Source organism: Crassostrea angulata, chromosome 3 (genome assembly GCF_025612915.1).
Source record: "Crassostrea angulata isolate pt1a10 chromosome 3, ASM2561291v2, whole genome shotgun sequence".
Classification (NCBI taxonomy): domain Eukaryota; kingdom Metazoa; phylum Mollusca; class Bivalvia; order Ostreida; family Ostreidae; genus Magallana; species Magallana angulata.
The window spans coordinates 2,736,160-2,760,091 of record NC_069113.1 but is presented as its reverse complement, the minus strand read 5'-3'; the positions used below and the strand labels follow the sequence as shown (position 1 = coordinate 2,760,091).

General features: G+C 35.0%; 3 protein-coding genes across 5 annotated transcripts; 1 reads left to right on the top strand and 2 right to left on the bottom strand.

The window, feature by feature from the left end:
* The first annotated feature begins 4 nt into the window (after positions 1-4).
* Positions 5-11,224, top strand: LOC128176430 (threonine aspartase 1-like). 3 transcript variants are annotated; one of them, XM_052842750.1, is made up of 13 exons: positions 5-115; positions 1,813-1,860; positions 2,112-2,180; positions 2,625-2,745; positions 2,915-2,999; positions 3,343-3,422; positions 3,957-4,045; positions 4,246-4,401; positions 4,589-4,664; positions 9,218-9,331; positions 9,666-9,740; positions 10,433-10,506; positions 10,752-11,224. In XM_052842750.1, the coding sequence occupies exons 1-13, from the start codon at positions 95-97 to the stop codon at positions 10,821-10,823; spliced, it is 1,080 nt and encodes a 359-aa protein (XP_052698710.1). In that variant the 5' UTR covers positions 5-94; the 3' UTR covers positions 10,824-11,224. The 3 variants fall into 3 exon arrangements, with proteins under 3 accessions (XP_052698710.1, XP_052698709.1, XP_052698708.1); XM_052842749.1 differs by having other exon boundaries at positions 1,813-1,880; positions 10,436-10,506; XM_052842748.1 differs by having other exon boundaries at positions 1,813-1,880.
* A 148-nt stretch (positions 11,225-11,372) lies between these two features.
* On the bottom strand, positions 11,373-17,800 carry LOC128176431 (arginine-hydroxylase NDUFAF5, mitochondrial-like). The gene is made up of 11 exons (XM_052842751.1): positions 17,459-17,800; positions 17,214-17,254; positions 16,467-16,578; positions 13,485-13,591; positions 13,320-13,359; positions 13,089-13,199; positions 12,506-12,592; positions 12,247-12,307; positions 12,056-12,139; positions 11,770-11,849; positions 11,373-11,666 (listed from the first exon to the last, which is right to left on the bottom strand). Exons 1-11 carry the CDS (start codon positions 17,669-17,671, stop codon positions 11,535-11,537), a joined length of 1,068 nt encoding a protein of 355 aa, XP_052698711.1. The 5' UTR covers positions 17,672-17,800; the 3' UTR covers positions 11,373-11,534.
* A 1,141-nt stretch (positions 17,801-18,941) lies between these two features.
* LOC128178070 (uncharacterized) lies at positions 18,942-23,684 on the bottom strand. The gene is made up of 9 exons (XM_052845067.1): positions 23,583-23,684; positions 23,265-23,393; positions 22,842-23,045; positions 21,738-21,834; positions 21,485-21,584; positions 20,126-20,225; positions 19,752-19,967; positions 19,316-19,428; positions 18,942-19,105 (listed from the first exon to the last, which is right to left on the bottom strand). The coding sequence occupies exons 1-9, from the start codon at positions 23,659-23,661 to the stop codon at positions 18,989-18,991; spliced, it is 1,155 nt and encodes a 384-aa protein (XP_052701027.1). The 5' UTR covers positions 23,662-23,684; the 3' UTR covers positions 18,942-18,988.
* Positions 23,685-23,932: the final 248 nt, after the last annotated feature.

Genomic DNA, 23,932 nt, shown 5'->3' with positions numbered 1-23,932 from the left:
TTCCGGTTGTGGATAAGTCGTACATCAAATCGAGGATGTCAAGAGAAAGCCTGGCTGCCTGAATTCTTTGGATAGTTTGCAGCCATGGCAAACTATGTCATTGCAGTTCATTGTGGTATTTCTTATTCTTAGTTATTACATTTGTTTTCACACATGTATTTAACCAAAAGTTAGTACTAGAGTGGTAAGGTAATGCGAAAGTGATTTGATGTTGGTAAATCGTGCATAATTTTAGTCGATCTTTTATCTTTTTAGCTCACCTGAGCATGACTTACTGTCTACCGAAACAGTAATTAAAGTTTCCTAATTGACTATTACTTCTGGTTGACTTTTATTTTGGACACCCCCTCCAAAAAGTAGGGCCCATAATATTTATTATAGCTTTTTAACATGTACTTAAAGCTGCATGGTCAAAAATTTTCGCTATAATAGTAACAATTTTTCATACAAACCAATCACCTTAAAAAGTTATAGCCTTTTTACACCAGCAGAATAGGTCTCCTTTCAAAGTTAGAAATATTCAAAGTAAATAAAAACTAGACAACACTGAGATGGTGACCATTTCAAAGGGCCCCTCTTAAATAATGGACAATAGGATGAAAAGCATTTCAGAGAATTTTGTTTTGACCTTGACCTATAATTTAAAAATTTTCCAGATGGCATAAAACTTTAAATTCAATCTCATTACCCCTAACATACAACCTAAGCACGGTTAAGCAAATGGGAAATAATTTACAGTCTGAAACTGATTATAAAGAAATCGATCTGCTTTGACCTTCACATTGACTTGTTTCAAAATATAAAGTCACTCTACACCATTAATCCAAAAGCTCTGTAAATGTAAAGTAGGGGCAATATAGGGCCAAGTAGAAATATATATATGCTCTGAAAAAAAGTTTTTTCGTGTGATCTAATATGATCTTGACACTTAATACCTCAAACATCATTCAAAGTCACTGTACACCCTTTGATCTTTATGGGAACACTTAAAACAAACCAAATGCAACATGGGCAGGTTTAGAAAAAGGGAACCGTTTGGTATTGTCCCATGTATGATGGAGTTTATTCAACCAGCATAATATGCATCAGTTGTAAACAAATCTCACATCTACAACATTAGGGAAAAAATGTAAACATGTTTATTTTTGATTTGCCTGCAAAACAATATGACCTTTATTTAGAGCAAATTCAAAGTTATGATATAATCATACCCGCTTGATATCGGTGGCGAATTTTAATATGGGACAAAATAACATGGTACATTTATGTCAAGTTTGTTTTAATTGGAAACAAATTTTTGTACTTTACTTCGATCCTCATTGAAATATTGCTGTATATTGACCGTGAAAACTGCTTCAATGTCTATTATTATACACATATTCAGCATAACCATCGTTTAAAAGCATTAACATTATTTAATATAAAATTGGGCCAGGCAGTTTTAGTAATAGGTGTAAAGTGTAAAGTGAAGATAATTTAAGAGTTTAATGTAAACATTTAAAAAACTGAAGACAAAGAAAGGGATATAATAGATGAAAGTAGGAACTGCTCTGCCCTTGGATGAGCAATGTGACCCATGGGCCTCTCATTTTTGAAAAGTTGTTTTAAATTGTTAATGATATCCTAAAGCAAGTTTTGAGTATTATTGTCTTAAAGAGTAATGATTTTCATTGCCATCAACTGAAGACATCCAGACATTACTTTGCCTGTCTTTTCTGTCAATTTGAGAAAAACCAAATTAAGCGATGCATCATTTTGATACATGATTCTCAGATATGCTTTTTTTTGTCAATTTCCTTTTTCCCTCTCCAGGTGCTGGGTATCACTCTAGACAAAAGGAGGAGGCATACAAGACATTGTGTAAATCCATTTGTTTAAAGGTTACATACATGTATTTTGTTTCATAATTGGAAAATTTTAAAGAATGCGTGTAAATCCACCAACATATAGACAAGATCAGTCCTTTACAAAATACTTAATGTGCAGCTAATGGACTACCTTCAATTTCTATGTTGAAGCAAACTTACTGAAAATCAATTATAGTTTTCGAATTGACTGTTATTCTGTTATTTTGGCAGTCATGTTGTACTATTGTGCTGTAATTTTGATAGGTGTGTCACATGTTAGAGAAGGGCTCAGAGGCTGTGGAGTGTGTGACCGAGGCAGTCAAACTGTTAGAGGTATTCCTCAAGTTTTTCATTGGTAGATTGGGGAATGTGGTTAAATGTTCCTTCAATTTATTAATAATGAAACATTCACATCAAAACCATTTGTATTCATATAGGGAACTATAACATGTAAAGTTAACATGTATTCTCTTTTTCAATGGTTTATTGACATCACAATGTTGGCATACAGTCAAAATGAAATCAAATGACAGACAAAAGAAAATTATAGCATAAAGGCTACTGCATGCAAGACAGTTTTATACAATACATGTACTTCATAGTCCCTGGAACTGTTTCTCTGCATAAAACATTTTTCCAAGTAGATACATAGAAGTTTTGTAGCATTATAATCACATGGATTAACAATTTCTTTTTAATTATTTAGTGTTATTTCAAATTACATTTTATGAGATGTACACTAGTTATAAGTTTTCTTTATTTAACACTGATTTTTAGGACTCTAAGTTAACCAATGCGGGTCGCGGCTCTAGCTTAAACATCAGAGGTTGTGTGGAGTGTGACGCCTCCATTATGGAGGGGAAGAAACTCCTGTTTGGTGCTGTCGGAGCCATTTCTGGTAAGAAATCATTACTGATTATGTTCAAACAAGAAATATAATGAGTGACATATTGCAAAATTCTATCATTGATTGAGCTTGATTTAAAAAGTATGCCAGCTTGAGATACAAACTAGAGGTACTGATTTCAGGCAGTAAACATGAAATTGTGATCTTTATATTTATCAAGGTGTCCAGAACCCAATAGAGGTGTCGGCCATGTTGATCAACAGACAGCTTGGGGAAAAGTTATCCCTGGGGAGGCTGCATCCCAGGTACAAACCAATATCTCAATCCTATCATAAGTATATAAGCTGATTTTTTCCAGTTTAGATAAAGAGCATTTTGATAGAAATCCATATACATGTAAATGTACATACAAATGGGGCATCTTGCTCATATGAAGTGTATTGAATTTCAATTATTACTCAATTTCCCAAATCTCTAGAAGCAGTGAACAAATAACGTGTGTAATCTATCATCTGCAATTCACCATTTCCTCTATAACGGGACCATATGGGTTTTACACTGACAGAAGATATCTTATGATGAATTCTGGATATCTTTGGATTTATCTGGACATATATATATATATGATATGATGAATACTTTGCACAGTGTTCTTGTGGGAGAGGGAGCCAGCCAGTGGGCCGTGGCTAATGGGATACACAAGGTGGACCCTCGACTCCTGATAACAGGTGACTAGTGTAGTTAATACAAGACAGTAGACCTCAGATCTGATTTGATTTGATTTGAACATATTTTATTATGCAAAAATACATTTACATAAATGGAATAGGCAGCAGGCAATGCCTATGTAAGCCTTCTTCTCAGATCTCTTGATCTGCTTTTTGCTATTATAGAGATCTGTATTTTAATCAGAGTGCCCAATTCCTGTCTGAATAGCAGGGATTTGTTTTAAAATAAGTTTTTAATATGCAGAAGTACAGCATGTACCAATAGTTTGGAAGTGATCCCTAATTGTACATAGTTCTCTTTCTCTTTCATTTTGCATCTAGTTAATGACTGTTGACTTCTGGGTATTTGGCATTGAGTTGACATGACTGTTGACTTCTGGGTATTTGGCATTGAGTTGACATGACTGTTGACTTCTGGGTATTTGGCATTGAGTTGACATGACTGTTGACTGATGTTTGGTATCAAGTTATCATGACTGTTGATAATGTTCTTTGGCGTTGAGTTATACTGTCTTTTGAATTTGATTTGTGTAGATGAATCACAGAAAACATACAATAACCACAAAAGAAAACTTGACTCTCATAACCAGAAAGTCAGCAAGAAAAGAAAGATAGATCACCAGGTAAAATAGGAATACAATAACTCTCAAACTATTTGAAATGGAAATGAGAAGATTACAGCACTTTTCTCTTTACAGATTGTGAATTAATATTTTTTTTAGCTTGTTTAGGTTGTTTTGGACCATATACATTTTTTCATAGATCAGTTTTTATCCAATATACATGTATAAGGAATATTTTTAATGGCAGTATTTTCATTCAGAGTGATGACAAAAGCGAGGAGATTGAGGACCTGCAGGAGGAGAAGGATGTTGTTCAGGATACCGTGGGAGCTGTTGTCATGGATACCAGAGGGAACATAGCATCAGCAGTGTCTAGTGGGGGGATCTCACTGAAACAGCCAGGGAGGCTGGGACCAGTAGGTTGTTAGATAAGTTTAGACATAGCAGGGCTAGGTAAATGTATATAGATCAGACCAAGTCACGGAGAGGCCAGATGAATGCAAGATATAAAACAAAAACACACCTGTACATTAATTTTTTTAATGTATGAGTAATGGCGTATGCTTTAGAAACTCTGTAACATACATGTGTATTTGATTTCAGGCAGCCATTTATGGTGCTGGATGTTGGGCCTACAACCAGAGGCCAGGAAAACCAGGTGTAGGAACAGTTACTTCAGGTAAAAACCAGATGTAGGAACAGTTACTTCAGGTAAAAACCAGGTGGTAGGAACAGTTACTTCGGGTAAATATATGGTGTAGGAACAGTTACTTCAGGTAAAAACCAAGTGTAGGAACAGTTACTTCAAGTAAAAACCAGGTGTAGGAACAGTTACTTCAGGTAAAAACCAAGTGTAGGAACAGTTTCTTCAGGTAAAAACCAGGTGTAGGAACAGTTACTTCAGGTAAAAACCAGGTGTAGGAACAGTTACTTCAGGTAAAAACCAGGTGTAGGAACAGTTACTTCAGGTAAATATATGGTGTAGGAACAGTTACTTCAGGTAAATATATGGTGTAGGAACAGTTACTTCAGGTAAAAACCAAGTGTAGGAACAGTTACTTCAAGTAAAAACCAGGTGTAGGAACAGTTACTTCAGGTAAAAACCAGGTGTAGGAACAGTTACTTCAGGTAAAAACCAGGCGTAGGAACAGTTACTTCAGGTAAAAACCAGGTGGTAGGAACAGTTACTTCAGGTAAATATATGGTGTAGGAACAGTTACTTCAGGTAAAAACCAGGTGTAGGAACAGTTACTTTAGGTAAACTCAGTGTAAAAACAGTTACTTCGGGTAAAACCCAGCTGTAGAAACAGTTGCTTCAGGTAAATATATGGTGTAGGAACAGTTCTTTCAGGTAAAAATAAAGTTTAGGGATAGCTACAAGGTTTAGTAGCAGTAACATCAGGTAAAATCTAGTACATGTACATGAATATGGTGATGAAGCTATTGATTAAGGTAAAAATATAGTAATTAAGCAAGGTACACATAAGGTGAAGGAGCAGATACTTTAGGTGAAAAAAAAGTTTAGGAGCAGTTACTTCAGGTAAATAAAAATTGTAGTAAAAGTTACTTTATGTGAAATAAGTACATTCTAATAGAAGCAGACACTTTAGGTAAAAAAAAGTTGATGCAGCAGTTACTAGTATTTCAGGTAGCAATGAGGTATAGCAACAGATACTAGCAGTTACTAGTTCTTCAGGTTACAATAAGGTGTAGCAGCAGTTACTTCAGATAAAAAACATAGGTAATCACAGATTACAAAGCTCACAGAGACGAGACATCACCCTTATGAGACTTCACCTTTATGAGACCACCTTTATCATATTAAATGAAAATCATACTTTATGATCTTGGATATTCATGGATTCTGTTTTGACACAATATTGTATATCATCTGTTTAAAAAATGTATGATAATCATATGTTCATATTTTAATCAATACAATAATATAAAATTGAATATTGCATCCTATCATATTTACAACATATATCATATAAAACAATAAAATACCATAATAAACAATGATGAGATATGATATTGTAACGTATGATATGACATTGAATTGTGTTATATGTTATTGTATTTGATCACATAATACAATATCATAATATATAAATTAATATAGTATTATATTACAATATCATATTACATAATTACTATACATCATAACATTGAAACATATGATATAATATTGTTTAATATAAAATATTGTATGATACTGTATCATTTTTGATACATAATATGATACAATTTAATTTGATACAACATTGTATCATATCAAATGATACAATATTATGTGATAAAGTAAAATATTATATAATACAATATTATATTATACATATTGTATCATATGATACAATAATATATTTTACAATATCATACAATACAATTTCATGTGATGTGATTATATATAATATTATATATAAACCAATATCATATTATACAATATCGTATAATACGATATTATATAATATTACAGTATCATATTATACAATTTCATGTGATATAATTCTATATTACAGAAACTAATATCATATTATACAACATCATATGGTACAATATTATGTAATATAAAATATTGTATCATAGGATACAATATTATATTTTGCAATATCTTATGTAATAGTATCATGTGATAAAACAATAAATTAATAATACAATATGATATTATACAATATTATATCATAATATACAATACTATACATAACGATATCATGATACAACATCATAACATAAAATATCAAAAAAATTGATACAATATCATATCGTATCATATAACTTTTTATAATATTACATATGATATTATATTGTATCATATTAAACAATATTGTTTCATACCATACAATACTATATCATAGGAATCAAGTTATATCATTTATCAACAAACACATCTATCTATCGAGCAGGTTTGAGTGAGGTAGGAGATTTCATAGCATCCTTGATAATGGAGATCAGGCTCTGCACCTGAAGCAATCTCTGCGTTTTATTTATAATATAGTTAAATCAACTATGCAAGCTATCATCTATAAAACATGTGACCTGTTCCAAAAAAACTAAACCTCATCCAGCATCCGAAACCTATGGCTCAGATTCAGCATTCAAGCCTGTCAAGTGCATCAGTACACATAAGGCGCATCTCCATGCAAGTTTGGTGAAGTTCAGACCAGTAATAACTAAGATATCATCATCAGAGGGCACTAGCAATTAAAACCTTAACCTGCTCCAGCATCCGCAACCTATATGGCTCAGATTCAACATCAATGCATGTCAGGTGCATCTGTATCATAAGACACACCATCCATTCAAGTTTGGTGAAGTTAGGACCTGTAATAACTAAGATATATTTTTAAGCATCCTTGATAATGGAGATCAAGCTCTGCATCTGAAGCTTCCTCTGTGATTCATTCATATTACAGTTTAATCAACTATACAAGTTTGAAATAGTACTATTATCTATTAAACATGTGACCTGTTTCAAAAAACTTAACCATATCCAGCATCTGAAACCTATGGCTCAGACTCAGCATTCAAGCATGTCAGGTGCATCAGTATCATAAGACGCACCATCCATGGAAGTCTGGTGAAGTTAGGACAAGTAATAATCAAGATATAATCATCAGAGGGCAACTGTTTCAAAAACTTTAACCAGCTCTAAAAACCTTAAGCTCCTCCAGCATCTGAAACCTATGGCTCAGATTCAGCATTCAAGCCAGTCTGGTGCATCAGTATCATAAGATGCACCATCCATGGAAGTCTGGTGAAGTTAGGACAAGTAGTAACTAAGATATAATCATCAGAGGGCACCTGCAACGAAAACTTTAACCAGCTCTAAAAACCTTAACCTCCTTCAGCATCTTTAACCTATAGCTTAGATTCAGCACCCAAGCCTGCCTGGTGCATCAGTATTATAAGACACACCATCAATGCAAGTTTGGTGAAGTACGGACCAGCAGTAACTTAGATATTGCTATCAAAGGGCACCTGCAACAAAAACTTTAACCTGCTCCAAAAACCTTAACCTCCTCCAGCATCCGAAATCTATAGCTCAGATTCAGCACTCAAGCCTGTCTGGTGCATCAGTATCATAAGACACACCATCCATGCAAGTTTGGTGAAGTACGGACCTGCAGTAACTTAGATATTGCTATCAAAGGGCACCTGCAACAAAAACTTTAACCTGGTCCAACAACCTTAACCTCCTCCAGCATCTGAAATTTAGGACTCAGATTCAGCATCCAAGTCTTTCCAGTCCATAAGTAGGTCCAGATGCATCATCCATGCAAGTTTGGTGAAGATAGGACAAGTAATAGCTTAGATACAGGACCTGCAACAAAAACTTTAACCAGGTCCGGACGCCGACGCCGACACCGACGCCGACGCCGACGCCGAGGGTATAGCATAAGCTCCCCCTGACTTCGTCTCGGTGAGCTAAAAAATGTGTATGAGCTGTTACCTCAGGTAAAAATAAGGTATTAGTTTAGTTACTGCAGGCAAATGTGAAGGTGAAGGTGAAGGAGCAGTCACTTAAATGACACATAAGTTGTAGGAGCAGTTTGTTAAGGTAAAAATAAGGTGTTAGTGCAGTCATTTCAGGTAAAAGGAGATAAAGGAGCGATTACTTTTGTTTCAAACATAGGGTCACTCTTGCTTTTCATGGATTACAATTTTGGATGTAAACAATGGCACATATAGAATTCTTTGTTTTGCCTCAGACGGATGAATCGCGCCACATGATTGCCTTATAAATTTCTTTACATGGCGAGTGTCAAAATTTATACGGCAACATGGCGGATGTAATGTTATTTTAGTTGAATTTTTACACAAACGTTCAACCATACCTTTAATTTTTAAGCCCCAAAATATTTAGAGTAACCCCCCTCTGTCCATGACTTATATTACGATCTTACAATGGCATCCAGGTTTGCACACACGACTGACGAGGAAGGTAAAAAACAGAGAATTAAGCTATGAATTTAATTGTTATATATTATTTTTTGTTTGTTTACATTTAAAACATTAGATCCTGAACAAAACAACACTTATTAGGTTTGTTACTGACTGTTTACAGAAATTTGTGGCATCGGCAAAGTCCACAATAACAAACCTAATTAGTAATATCGTACAACATCTATATTTGTATAGATCTGTACATACATGGTATCTTGTTCTTTCTACTTTGTCTTATGTCTGTAATCCCATGGCTGACAGTAACTGTAGTCTCTGCCTTCTGTACAGGTAGTGGTGAGCACATCATTAGGACTGTACTGGCGCGGGAGTGTGCAATGTCCATACAGAGGGAGAACAACGCTAGCCTCGGGCTGTCTCAGGGATTCAAACAGAGTCTACTAGGTCAGTAGAAACTCCGAAAAGATATAAAAACTAAAAGGTTCATTTTTAATTATACACATGCAGAATTTATAAAATGCTAGTCTGGGGCTGTCTCAGGGCTTCAAACAGAATATCATGTCAGTAGATACTTCTATGGGATACACAAGTGATAGGTTCATCTTGAAATATCGCTATACAAGAGGAAAATTGAAAGGTTTATTTATCAGGAAATGTCTCCATATGTGAAATTTTTTCAAAGTTATAGGTGACCAGTCAAAGAGCAATGCATTCAACAAGAATTGGGTTAATTATGATATTCAGACATCATTTTTCTAAGACAAATTTATTTTGACAGAGTCTGAGTTTTTATCTGAGGAGGAGGAGAAGTATGCTGGGGTTCTGGCTCTGGTCCACAATGAAGATAACACAGGTAAAAACATCACAGGTGTGACACAACACTAATTACAGGTGTTGGAGTAGGTCTACCTAGGCCTGCTGTTTAAATTCAGCAATTCTAACAATTTAAGTAATGAACAATAATGATAATTTACATACTTCTACATGTAAAAATAAAATATGTTTATAACTGAAATATTAATGATCAAGATTCTAAATTATACAAAGCACAGTAACCATATAATCACCTTGATGAATTATCATACTCCATCATGTACTGTGGAATCATTAAATTTCGTGGGGGCCAATTTTCGTGGATGACTTAAATTTTACAGGTTCGTGGGGACGTAATTTCGTGTATTCATATATATCTACAAAAGGGAATATGACTTTATTACCCTAATTCATCAATTCGTGATGGATGTTATTTCGTGGATGAGAGGTACCCACGAATTCCACGAAAAATGAGCCACCACGAAATCTAATGATTTCACAGTATCATATACAATGTTGCCTTGACCTACATGATACACTGACCATCCATGATACAAATATTATTTACGGTAAATTTTACCTGTTATAGTTTCAGTTACTGTTCACTGTTATTATTTAATGATATTTTTAACACCTTTCTTTAGATGAGAAGTTATTTATATGTTATAGTTTCTTTGTGTTCTCTGCTCACCATCCTTATTTTATGATTTTTTAAAACTCCTTTCATTACAGCAGAGGTATTGTGGGGCCACACCACAGACAGCATGTGTGTGGGGTATATGTCCTCCTCACTCAAAAAACCCAAGGTACATATTAAATTTAGCATCAATTAATTTTATTAGAAAGAATTTAATTGACATTTAATTTAATGAGAGGAATAACTTAAGGAATAGACAAAACAAGTGTGAAATTATTTTATGGTACATGTTTAAACTAAAAAATTTTATTTATACATAATACAGTGTAATATATATGGTAACCTTTACTCAGAAATTTATTGATATGTACATTTATATGTATGTCATATAATGGCTGATTTCTTTGGTCTTAGGTTGTCATGTCTAGACTACCAACAGGGGGGGTTCCAGGGAAATCCTTCACCATGTTGGGCATGCCTGTATGAAATGATATCCTCCAATGCAAGCGATGAAACAGCTTCTTGCTCAGAATTCGACAGTTATTCCCAGGAAGTCAGCACTCGAGTAGAGTAACCAAATGACCTACTCTATTCTGTGTCAAATAGAACTGACCAGTCTGGTGTGATAAACGAGAGAGTTCAGCGAACGAGATGAGTAGTATGAAATGACTTCTGGGTAACATAAAAATCCGCCAGTGGATGCAGATTTCAACATGAAAACACCAGCTCAACAGGCACAGAGTGAAAGGCGGCCATGTTAGCTTCAAGTTCCACAATGACAACAATTAGGATTTGTGTGTCAAGAAAATCAGTCCTGTACACGTAACTACATTGTACCCGAGTATAGATAACACAATGAAACAAATAAACAAATTCATTAGAAAATCTTTGTGCCTTATTTGAATTTTTTATTTTATTATCACGTAAATGTTTAAATCTTCAACCTTTAAAATACTGTCCCTGCAATCATAACAAAATCTTATATTCATGTCCAATGGTTCCAGTCATATTAAACTCCTGAAACAGAGTAATAGCATGCCCTTTAGAAATTCACAGTAGTTTTTTCCATGTACTTGATGAATATGCAAAGGACAATGTCACAAGATGCACAGTATGTACTACAGAGTACATGTCTACAGTCCTGTTCAATAAATCTTCCATGCTGAATCAACTTAATCCCTGATTAATGCCACAAAGTTATTTATCCTTTTTGGGATTTAATCCCTTGTCCAGTTCCTCCTCAAGGGATTTGACATCCTTGGTGAGCTCATCGATCCTCTCAATGTCCTTCAAGGAGAACTTGGCAGATCCTCTCTGTAGAGGTTTGGGCTGATAACAAAACATAAAGTATTAAGTTTCAGGAAGGTTTACAGAAAGTTTGATGTGACAACATACTGAAAGTTCATCTGTCATTGACTGTCAACCAGTTTACCTGAGAAGGATCAGGAGACCAGGCAATGAAATTTACAATCTGGAAAGTAGCTTCTAGTCCCTCTTCTGTGCTGTACATTTCTACAGATACATACAGGACATATTTATTTCATCAACCTGTTTATTTAATCAATGCTCTCTTAACTACGGTAATTATATTTTTCTATTTTTTCCCCTTAGTTTTAGGAGCAGATTATCACCCTTATCTAGTAATGATAACATTCTTCGTGCATTCTATTTTCCCCCATTTTGAAATTTTCATATTTTTTCAAAAATCATATTTTGACCTCGGTATTTTTTCTCTGCTAATTCTATGGTGTTGCGATGAAGCATGGGTCTTCTAGTCCAGACACAGTTATTTTCACCCATACCTGGCCAAAATGAAAACAAACTTAATTTCAGGATACGATTCTTTCTAAATTACACTGCATTTATTTCAAATAGGAGATAAATAACCGGAGTATAACTAAATCATTACCTTTTAAATCCATCATTAAGGATAACATATCATCGTATGAGGATTTTACTTCATCAACATCCTGTAATTAAAAGGAATTTATTTTGAACTTGCCTATCCATGTTATTTAGCATAAGAACCCACCATTTTATCGATGACAAAAATATACATGTTGATTACATAGTGTATCACCCTCGGTGCCAAAATAACAGAATCAGAAATACTGTAAATGACATCATTATTGGTTTTGAAATTTCAGTGATGAATGTAGAAGACTTACTATAGTTAACATAGTGAATCCAGCTCGATTTAAAAGGTTTCCTAGATCCCGGACATCAGTAAATGGAGAAATGTGTGGACTTATCCCCTGTAAAACAAATAAGTACATGTAATCTATGGATAGATTTAATAGGCTAGTTATTTACAGTACATAGTACATATTTAAATGTGCAAGTGTTGTCATTTATAAAAAATTAACTACTGTGGAATCATTTAAATTCGTGGGGGCCAATTTTCGTGGATTGTTGGTATTTTGCTTATTCATGGGGATGTAATTTCGAGGATCTGTTGGTTTTCAGTTTAAGTAAGAAAACTTACTCTTTCAAAATGTGTTTTCATGGAGGACGTAAATTCGTGAGGGAGGGCTACCCCCAAAAACAACGAAATTTGAGCCACCACGAATTCTAATGATTCCACAGTAATTGAACTTCATAAAATAAAGATCTTATTTCTTAGTTTTGGGTCATAGTCGAAAACCCACAGTCGGTCTCGCTTCTCTTACCTAAAAGCAAGACCGACCGTGGGTTTCCGACAGTGGTTTTGGTATTAGAATGAAAAATTTTGAAATATAGACTGGTACTGACCCCTTGTAGCTCCTGTTCTGCTAACTGTAGTGAGACCCTGAGTTCAAAGAGGGTATCCCCACCAAACATACTCCCGATAAACGGGCGGTCAGGCTTCAGCGATTTCTGGACCTGTTCACAACACAAGCAAATCATAACACTTAGTTCAGTTAATTCAATAAAAAGTTAACATCTCTATGGTTTTTTGCTTCTGTAGTGATAGTAATTATAAAGAAACAATTGGATACATACGGCTTTAAAACAGCCAGGGAGATCATTCACCCAGTGTAAGCTGTAATGCAAGAGGAAATTTTCCAGATAGAACAAATAACTTTATAAAATATGACATAAAAAAGGAAACAAGTTGAAAGAAAAATAACAGATACAAGATGTAGTGACACAGCTCTATTGGATTACCTTAGACTACTAACAACTACATCTAGAGATTTATCTTTAAAGGGCAAGAACTCTTCATCAACAACCAGCTTATGTGTGGGTACCTCTGGAGAAACCTCTGCCCTTTTCTGAAAATATAAACCAACAATCAAACAGGTATACACTATCATGAAAAACCATGTGTTAACCCTACAAGTAATTTTTCTCCCACATTCTTCTACAGGTTCTTGTGGATTGGTTTATATGAATTATGAAGAAAGAGGATGTAAAATGTTCCCCAAAATTAAAAAAAAATGAGCCATCTGAATTCAATTAATTTCAAAGAAATATTGAAAACACTGTAAAAGTGGCTACCAGTTACTAGTATTTACCAGCCTGGTGATGTAGTATTCGTTTTCTATAGTCAACAAAATATGTGGGTATTACATACACTTATGCTTGATTAACCACTCTAAAGTTTAACTTTTGTAACCATACTGGCGGGGAGTATTTTATGTCATTTAGGCCTACCATGTACCTACCGGTAGTGTAAATTTCCCCAACATGTAAATAACCACTTTTACAATATTAAAAATCGTACACATACAAGTATGTAGTAACTTACACCTTCTAGGCATTGGAAATAAGGATTGACAAACTTTAAATGCCAGAAGTTGTCAAATTCTAAATCGGTAGCCAAGCTTTTTAGCTCACCTGAGCTGAAAGCTCAAGTGAGCTATTCTGATCACATTTTGTCTGTCGTCCGTCTGTCCGTAAACTTTTCACATTTTCAACATCTTCTCAAGAACTACTGGGCCAATTTCAACCAAACTTGGCACAAATCATCCTTAGGCAAAGGGGATTCAAAGTTGTGAAAATTAAGGGTCACACTCGTTTTCAAGGGGAGATAATTAGAAATAAATGAAAAATTTCGAGAAATTTTCAAAAATCTTCTTCTCCAGAACCAGAAAGCCAGGAAAGCTGAAACTTGTGTGGAAGCATTCTCAGGTAGTGTAGATTCAAAGTTGTGAAATTCATGACCCCCGGGGGTAGGGTGGGGCCACAATGGGGGGTGGAAGTTTTACATAGGAATATATAGAGTAAATCTTTAAAAATCTTCTTCTCAGAAAGTAATCAGCCAGGAAAGCTGAAACTTGTGTGGAAGCATCCTCAGGTAGTGTAGATTCAAAGTTGTGAAATTCATGATCCCTGGGGGTAGGGTGGGGCCACAATGGGGGGTCGAAGTTTTACATAGGAATATATAGAGTAAATCTTTAAAAATCTTCTTCTCAGAAAGTATTCAGCCAGGAAAGCTGAAACTTGTGTGGAAGCATCCTCAGGTAGTGTAGATTCAAAGTTGTGAAAATCATGACCCCCAGGTGTAGGGTGGGGCCACAAGGGGGGGGTCAAAGTTTTACATAGGAATATATAGAGTAAATCTTTAAAAATCTTCTTCTCAGAAACTAATCAGCCAGGAAAGCTGAAACTTGTGTGGTAGCATCCTCAGGAAGTGTAGATTCAAAGTTGTGAAATTCATGATCCCTGGGTGTAGGGTAAGGCCACAATGGGGGGGGGGTCGAAGTTTTACATAGGAATATATAGAGTAAATCTTTAAAAATCTTCTTCTCAGAAACTTATCAGCCAGGAAAACTGAAACTTGTGTGGAAGCATTCTCAGGTAGTGTAGATTCAAAGTTGTTAAATTCATGACTCCCATGGGTAGGGTGGGGCCACAATGGGTGGTCAAATTTTTACATAAGAATTTATATATAGAGTAAATCTTTAAAATCTTCTTCTCAGAAACTAATCAGCCAGGAAAGCTGAAACTTATGTGGAAGCATCCTCAGGTAGTGCAGATTCAAAGTTGTGAAAATCATGATCCCTGGGGGTAGGGTGGAGCACAATGGAGGGTCGTAGTTTTACATAGGAATATATAGAGTAAATCTTCAAAATTCTTCTTCTCAGAAACTAATCAGCCAGGAAAGCTGAAACTTGTGTGGAAGTATCCTCAGGCAGTGTAGATTCAAAGTTGTGAAAATCATGATCTCTGGGGGTAGGGTGAGGCCACATTGGGGGGGGGGTGTTAAAGTTTTACATAGGAATATATAGAGTAAATCTTTAAAAATCTTCTTCTCAGAAACTAATCAGCAAGGAGAGCTGAAACTTGTGTGGAAGCATCCTCAGGCAGTGTAGATTGTGAAAATCATGACCCCCGGGGGTAGGGTGGGGCCACAATGGGGGGGGTCGAAGTTTTACATAGGAATATATAGAGTAAATCTTTGAAAATCTTCTTCTCAAACTTATCAGCCAGGAAAGCTGAAACTCGTGTGAAAGCATCCTCAGGCAGTGTAGATTCAAAGTTGTGAAAATCATGATCCCTGAGGGTAGGGTGGGGCACAATGGGGGGTCGAAGTTTTACATAGGAATATATAGAGTAAATATTTAAAAATCTTCTTCTCAGAAACTAATCAGCCAGGAAAGCTGAAACTTGTGTGGAAGTATCCTCAGGTAGTGTAGATTCAAAGTTGTGAAAACATGATCCCTGGGGGTAGGTTGAGGCCACATTGGGGGGGGGGGGGGTGTTAAAGTTTTACAAAGGAATATATAGAGTAAATCTTTTAAAATCTTCTTCTCAGAAACTAATCAGCCAGATGATTCTATATAATTGTTAAGACTTTGGCTCCAGGACAATTCTTCGGCCTCACAAGAAGGTTCAGAGTTTGATGTAGCTTAATATCCCATGTATAAACAATTGTAAAGGATCTTTTTGAGGACTGCAATACTCAACATGTGATATGACTATAAAATCATCCTGTTAGAAATGGGACTAATGATTATAAACATAAGAATATCCAGGGGGAAAAATGGATTTTATTTATACAGGATCTACATGTATTATTGTACATTGTCCAGATTGTTTGTATTATGACTCCATTAAGCTGATTTTATCATACCTATTGTTCCTCAGGTGAGCGATGTGGCCCATGGGCCTCTTGTTAACACTTTGATTCGAGGGCTGACTTACCAGTAATTTTTCTGACATTTCACACTGGTATATAAGTTTGGCGGTGTCCTTTTTGATGTGTCGAGAGACATAGCCCAGACCACAGCCCAAATCCACCGCCACATCAAATTCTCTGTCAAATACAATACACTGAGAAATACCTTACAGCAAGCAAAAGAAGAAATATCAGTGTACAAATCAAAAATGCAGAATTACCTTTCAAGTAAATAAATAAATTTAACATTATTACAATACATTCACAATAGAATCACTTAATAGAAGTTGTTAGAGGGAGATAGTTTGGTGTTTTCAAAGCCCTGTCTACAACGAACTTTTAGAAGTTCATAAAGTTTAAATTGTGTTTCATCCTTTACTAAAGGCTAAACATTAACGGCTTGGATTTGTCATGACGAGATATCTCTTTTATTTTTTAACAAGATTTAACCCTTTGAAATTCAATTATAGGGGAAATATGTATGCTTTGAATAGGACTACATAGATAAACATGCTCTAAAACATGCCTAATGTGAAGTGTAAGGGATGAACAAATTTGATTCATTATAAATGTATGTAATTAAGTATATCTGACAAGTTTATATTATTCAAAACTTTGGAGAATGAATATCCCTTCAACATAAGGAGGAATTTGTGATGAGCGTGCTCCATATTTGTAATGATGTTTTCCTGTAGTGCAACCTGTGTGAAAAGAAGAGAGTCTCAAACCAATAATATACAGCAATTTATATCACAGATCTATCTTCTAAGTACCTTTTTATATCCAAGAGTCTATCATATGTTCTGTATCCAATCTGAAAGAGATTCGTAAGTAAGAAAGATTTTGTTCCGAATAAAATAAATTTATTGATACTGCTAATTGGTTGATTATGAGGGATTTCAATGGAGTCTTTGCATTTTCACCTATTAGGCAAAAGAGTAAATATAGGATGACAAAGAGAGGAAAGAGGGAAATTTAGTGTAAATCATCAGCATATTTACATGATTTAAGCTTTTACCTCTTCCTTTACATATTGTGATTCTTCAAAATTTGGTAACGTGGTTGATCTATCTCTCTGAAGCCGCTTTGCTTTTCTGTCAAAGACATTCATAATGTTTTCATCCTTTTTTGAATAACAGTGTTGACTGTGTCCGAATTTCCTCTTTACTACGTTACGCAAGAAATGCCTTTCCAAGCGCGTTTTCAACTGACACAGATTTCGACTACCCATGATGAAAAGGGTTACAGCAACTAACTATTCACGAATTCTAGTAACATTTGTTATCCAAAATTTTCAAAGAAATGAACTTTCAATCGTGACCGTCAATTTTCATGTTTTCAATTTGCATGGGCGCTGCCATATTGGGTGAGTCTAATTGCCGAAATCCCGACAAGATAGGTTTATTCAACAGCTTTTATTTTAATTGCTATAAAAACTAAAACATTTTTGTTTCGATAATCTAACAGAATTTTATCATCCATTGTCAAAGATTTTGATAACAAGAGGCCCGGGAAACATCGCTCACCTGAGCAACTATATTTTTTTTACAGCGATAACTCTAAAAATTACTCAAATACAAAGTATCCGGATAACTATCTTGTTTAAACATGTTTTCAATGTTATTCCTACATATTCTAATGTTAAATATTGATCCCATTTTTTGTTGTTTCATTTTTGGAGAATATTTTTTTCTCCATTTATACATGGCCTATAGGAAATTTCCCCACATCGTGCTTTGAACAAACTTGAATTTACACTACCTGAGGACCCTTCCACACAATTTGCAGTTTCTAGTCAAATGGGTTTAGAAGTCTATGCCTGTCTACTTCTCAAAAGACGGGACTTTTTTTTATAAATACCAACCAACAAATCAGTTTTTAATAATTCTAAATACCCCCTCCCCCTTGGAAGAGGCTGGTCCTTCATTTTTAAAAACTTGAATTCCCTTTATCAATGGATTTTTTGTGCCAAGTTCAATTGCGTTCAAATCATTTACTTAGACCATCTCCATACTCGGCCACAAACACGTATGTATATAGTATATCTGATAACATGATAATCGTCCACTGTTTCGTCTGACAACACACACACAAAACGTCACGATTGATAAGATTCCGATTTGTTGTTGTTCATCACATCGAGTACATTATCCGTTCAGCTGCTTGTGAGCCAAGATTAGACCCATATTATTATACAAATATTGACTGTGGTTGAGGGCAACATTGATTATATTAGCCCCCGAGGGATGAAATATTGCCCGACGCGAAGTCACATCAGCATTGTTCCATGACTTTATCAGGGACGGTTTACCCGAAAATGGTCATCTTTTCCACTTTTTACTGGACCAGTTAAACTGGAATGTAAACTATAGAAGACACGGACAGACATCGCTCATACCTAATGCTTTATTATATTTACACTAATCAAAAATATATACATCACAATGACTCGAACATTCATTTTGACAGACTTTTGCAACCACAAGAAATGTAACATTGTCAGTAGTCCCCCCCCCCCCCCCCCCACGTGTCACGGAGAACCAAACCCTCAGTTCCTCGCCGCCAGCCTGTGACTAGGCCGGCTCGAGGGCTTGGACTGCAGAAACTGTAGCTCCTTCTTTAATATGGACTCAGTCGTTTTCAGAATATTTTCTTCGGTTTGTAGCTGAAATATTGATAAATTTATATAATTACCGTGTTGCAATTGACTTCGTTTGAAAAAAAAAATAACAACTTAAATTCAGATACCGATATCAAATCACGTGTGCATGCAATCTTTTTGTAAACTTTTATTAAAATCAAATGTCTGCATGTCTATTCATTTGAATTTGGATTCAGCAATGAAATCAATTCATTATTGGAAACATATACCAACCCTCTTAATGTCGCGCGCTATCTCCCTCCGCCGTGAGACAACTCGCTCCGTGTGTTCCAATAACTTCAACAGATTCACTGTGTCATCTTCTCTGTGTATTGCCGAAGCTTTCTCTAAAAATGGTTATGAAAAATGGCATAAATATTGATATTCATCATCAACCATATGACTTTGTCATGTTGCTTTCGGCTTTAGTTATGAAGAATAAATAGATTAAAACCATTAATTAAAGTTTCGGAATATATGATGATAAAAAAACAGTACCGGTACACCGTATAGCTCAACTTATTTTGGCTTTAAAGCAGATTGAGAAACCAACAGACGTTAAAAATCGTTTGTAGGTGGACAAATTAGCGCACTTCGGTAATAACTTTATTATTGTACGGAAATCATTAACCCACAATGGCGAGACTGTCATACGTCTATGAATACTGACTGGATATCGGACTCTGACAGGATTTCGTCACGAGGGAGGAACTGTTTCGTCGGAGTTTCGAACCCAGGACCGGCTTCGGTTTGACCGCTTTCTTTGGTCCCAGTGACTTCTGCAGACCTCTTGGTTTGGATGTAGGGACTGCAGTCTTTGCCTTGGGAATGACTTTTCTCGTCACTGGCTGAATGTTGCTCATTAATGGTTTCGATTTTGATTTTTCTAAAGTAAACAAAAAATTCAAAAAACGTTGATCTTTTTTCTGACAAAACATTTTCTAAATAAATCACGTTAATTTATTCAGGTCACGAAGAACTGCTTACTATATCTATTGTTCATTAAGAACAATACACTGTATATTGTTTTAATTTAGTTTTTACCTGCATCTTGAAGTTTCCTCTTCTTTAGAATGAAATCCCATGTAATTGGGCTTGTTACAGCTGACGTCATAGGGACTGGTGTCGTCTGGGTAAAGATTTCCTACAAATTATATGAGGCGCCGTTTTAATATTTTTGAGGTATTTTCTGATATAAAAAAATAAATATTTGATATCAATAATTCGAATTGATATCAAAAAATAAAATTCTTGATATCAAAAAAATAATTTTTGATATCAAAAAATCTATTTTGTGATATCAGGAAATCATTTTTTGATATCACTAATTCGAATTCTTGATAAAAAAAAATGGATTTCTGATATTACAAAATAGATTTTTTGATATCAAGAGTTAAAGTTGATTTTTTGATATCAAGAAATCGAATTCTTGATATCAGAAAATCATTTTTTGATATCAGAAAATAAGACCTACATAAAATTACTATCAACTTAATGAATGCTCCCTGTGATGCAACTTTTGTAATTTGTAAGAAATTGTTTTTCAAACCTGTAGATGCATATAAAGAATAATAATGTATGCCTAATTCTAAACCCGATTTCATTTTGGCAAGGGTATACACATATACAATGATTAGCACTGCTTTTTTTGCGTATCGCTGTGAATATTGAATGGAATTCCTTAAAACATGATGGCGTCGCATAATATAAAGGAATCATACTGGCGCTTTCCATGCATAAGACCAAAATTATCAAAACACTTAATAAATTTTTACATTAAATAAATATTCAAATAAAAAACAACAAATATTAAAATGCAAATCAGGCTGTGTAGTTCAGCAATTTAATTTTGGATCAAGGGAGTATTCATTAAATACGTGAAATTTATTCGCCATTTTATTTGAATTTCTGATATCAGAAAATATAATAACTATTCTTGATATCAAAAAAATCAGTTTGAATTTGTAATATCAAAAAATCATTTTCTGAGATAAAAAAAATCGAATTTCTGATATCAGAAAATGGATCGTATTTTCTTATATCAAGAATTCGAGTCTGATATCAAAAAATCATTTTCTGATATCAGAAATTCGAATTCTTGATACCAAAAAATCATTTTCTGATATCAGAAAATACCTCAAAAATATTAAAACGGCGCCCCATAAAATTATACGCAACAATGCAAATATAACTTTTTCATACACCCCCCCCCCAAAAAAATCTTATTTTCAGGTCTATATGGATGTACACAAGTTGTTAAAGGTCGAAAGTGCTTCAAAACTAACTGAGATATGCCTAGATATTTGCACTATAAATATGACGTGCAAAATTTTACAATATGGTACATGTATTTGTGGGGGGTGGGGAGGGGGTTGAGTGGGGGTAGGGATCAGACAGGGATACCTTGATCCGATTACTGGACTGGAAGGCGTCCAGAAGACCACAGCTCTGGCTGTACTGAGCAATCGTCTCTGCATCATTGTTGATTCTAGCCAGAAGCTTCCTGTAAATTGGACAGTAACTAGCTTGTCTTTTGATTATTAAATCAAATAATAGTTTTTAAAACTTACATATCTCTGAATTAAGATTTTTTTTTTTAAAAAGGCGAAATTTTTAATTCCTTTCCTTTTACCACCATGCATCGTTGCATGTTTACCTGATTTCGGGTGGAATAAATCCTTGATCCGCCGTTATATCTCCAGCACTTTTTAGATCTCGGTTCTTGGCCTCAGGCGATCTCAAATTTGATATGTCTGTAAAAAAGTACAATTATTGATTTCCACACATTAACTTTACTTCACATGTAGATAGAAGGAATACCCTTTTTAGGAAGGAAGGGTAGTGGTATATTATCTAAAAACTATATTGATGCATGCGCGTAGATTGTTCAACTTTTTTGCGAAGTAGAATGCCACAAACGCCAAGTGGAAATACACATTGCCCTTGTATATCCGACCATTTTTATAAGTTTTTGTATAAAACAAGAGACTTGATCATCACGGTTGCATTTTCAAATAATATTTCAATACAATCTAAAAGATTCTCGTTATCTGGAATATTTCTGCGACTTTATGGCATACCGGTATTCTAAGAACTTCTGACATTAATAGTGTATATATACTCTAAACTACATTCTCATTTTGTGACGCTTCCTTAACATAATACTAAACTACAATATACAACAATCGATTTTAAACACAGGAAGATTCGAGAGATTTTGTATGTCTTACTCGGACATTTTAGCGCCATTTGATATTTAGTGTCATTTACTTTTATACACATGGACGTTTTGGCGGCATTTGATATCCGTAAGGATGTTTTAGCGCCATTAGGTATCTGACACATGAAAGTTGTTTGATATATGACACAGGAACGTTTCAGCATCATTAGATTTCCTACACGTTTTAGCGTTAAGCGATATCGGACACAGAATTTAAAAGTTTTGAAGGTCATTTGATACCTAAAATAGGAACGTTTCAGATCATTCAAGTTTTCATACACATGGACATTTCAGCGTCAATTTATATCTTACATAGGGAAGTTTACATCGTTGGGTTGAAAGCAGTGTAACGGATAGAACACCCGTGGGTTCGGACGATGGGAAGTTTAGTGCTATTTGATATCTATCAGACTTTTTTGAGCATCAATGATATCTGACACAAGAACGTTCGAACGTCATTAAACATCTGATACAGGAACGTTAATTACAACGTAAATGGATATATGACATTGAGTTGTCACACATTGATGTCTTAGTTACCAGCGAGCGGCGACCGTCTACTGAATTCCTCGGATATTTCACAGAAGATCTCTAGGAGGTCCTTCAGACTCCGGGGGTCTCCCTCCGCTATGGCCTCCCCGGTGATGTGGTCCAGAGGGAGCCCGAACACGTCGTCCTCCAGTGTGTTGATCAGGAACTGGCACATGTTGGCTTCCTGTCGTCTGTTTTTGGTCTCCTTCCATCCTGTATAAAGTATCATACATATCTACATGAATATACACTATCTCGACAAATCGAGCAAGCAGATATTGGTATTGCATGAATAAACAAATCCTCATAGAATGAAGGTAATTTTCAGTAAAGCTATTCATTTAAAAAAAAATCAAATTTAGATGCATAAACAACTTGTTAAATAATTTTTACTGAAGTTAATATTTTACAGACATAGGAGCATAAAAATACCTGGAACTGTTTCACCCGAAACGACCTCAAACAATTGGAAAAAATGGGCGGGGCATATGTCATCTATGGACTCAAACTGCTGAAGATGTTTTAGTGGTCTGAATGCTCTTTTGGCCAAACCAAGGATCTCTTGAAGGATCAAACAATCACTCACATTACGCTAATCTATCGAGCTATTTATAAAAATATAGTTTATTTTCGCTATATCCTTACAACACGCGTTTTCTTTCGAACACCCACAATTCGAATTCATCACAACTCGATCATTCTACTATTGAATCATAGATTATATAATCATAGATTATATGAAAACATTACCCTTTTCGAGATCCTTCACATGACCACTCTCTATCTGTGCATGACTGGTCGCCATTTGCAGAACCGGGTCTGTGTTCATGGTCCATGAAACGTTTATTTACAGTGGACATGGTTGAGTGATTTGATGCATACCACGCATGCATGAACTACCGGCATATATATGCTTATTCTTGTCTTTCACTAAAAATGCGTCATACTATGATTGCTCGATAAAAATAATGCTGGATAAAGAAAATACAGTTTTCTCTGAGTGTAAACATGTAGTTTGATTCTATGCATGGAATAACACCCTATAGCTGTAAACCCCAATAGGCATTATTTTTTAATAAAATCAATTCAATTTTGGCTCT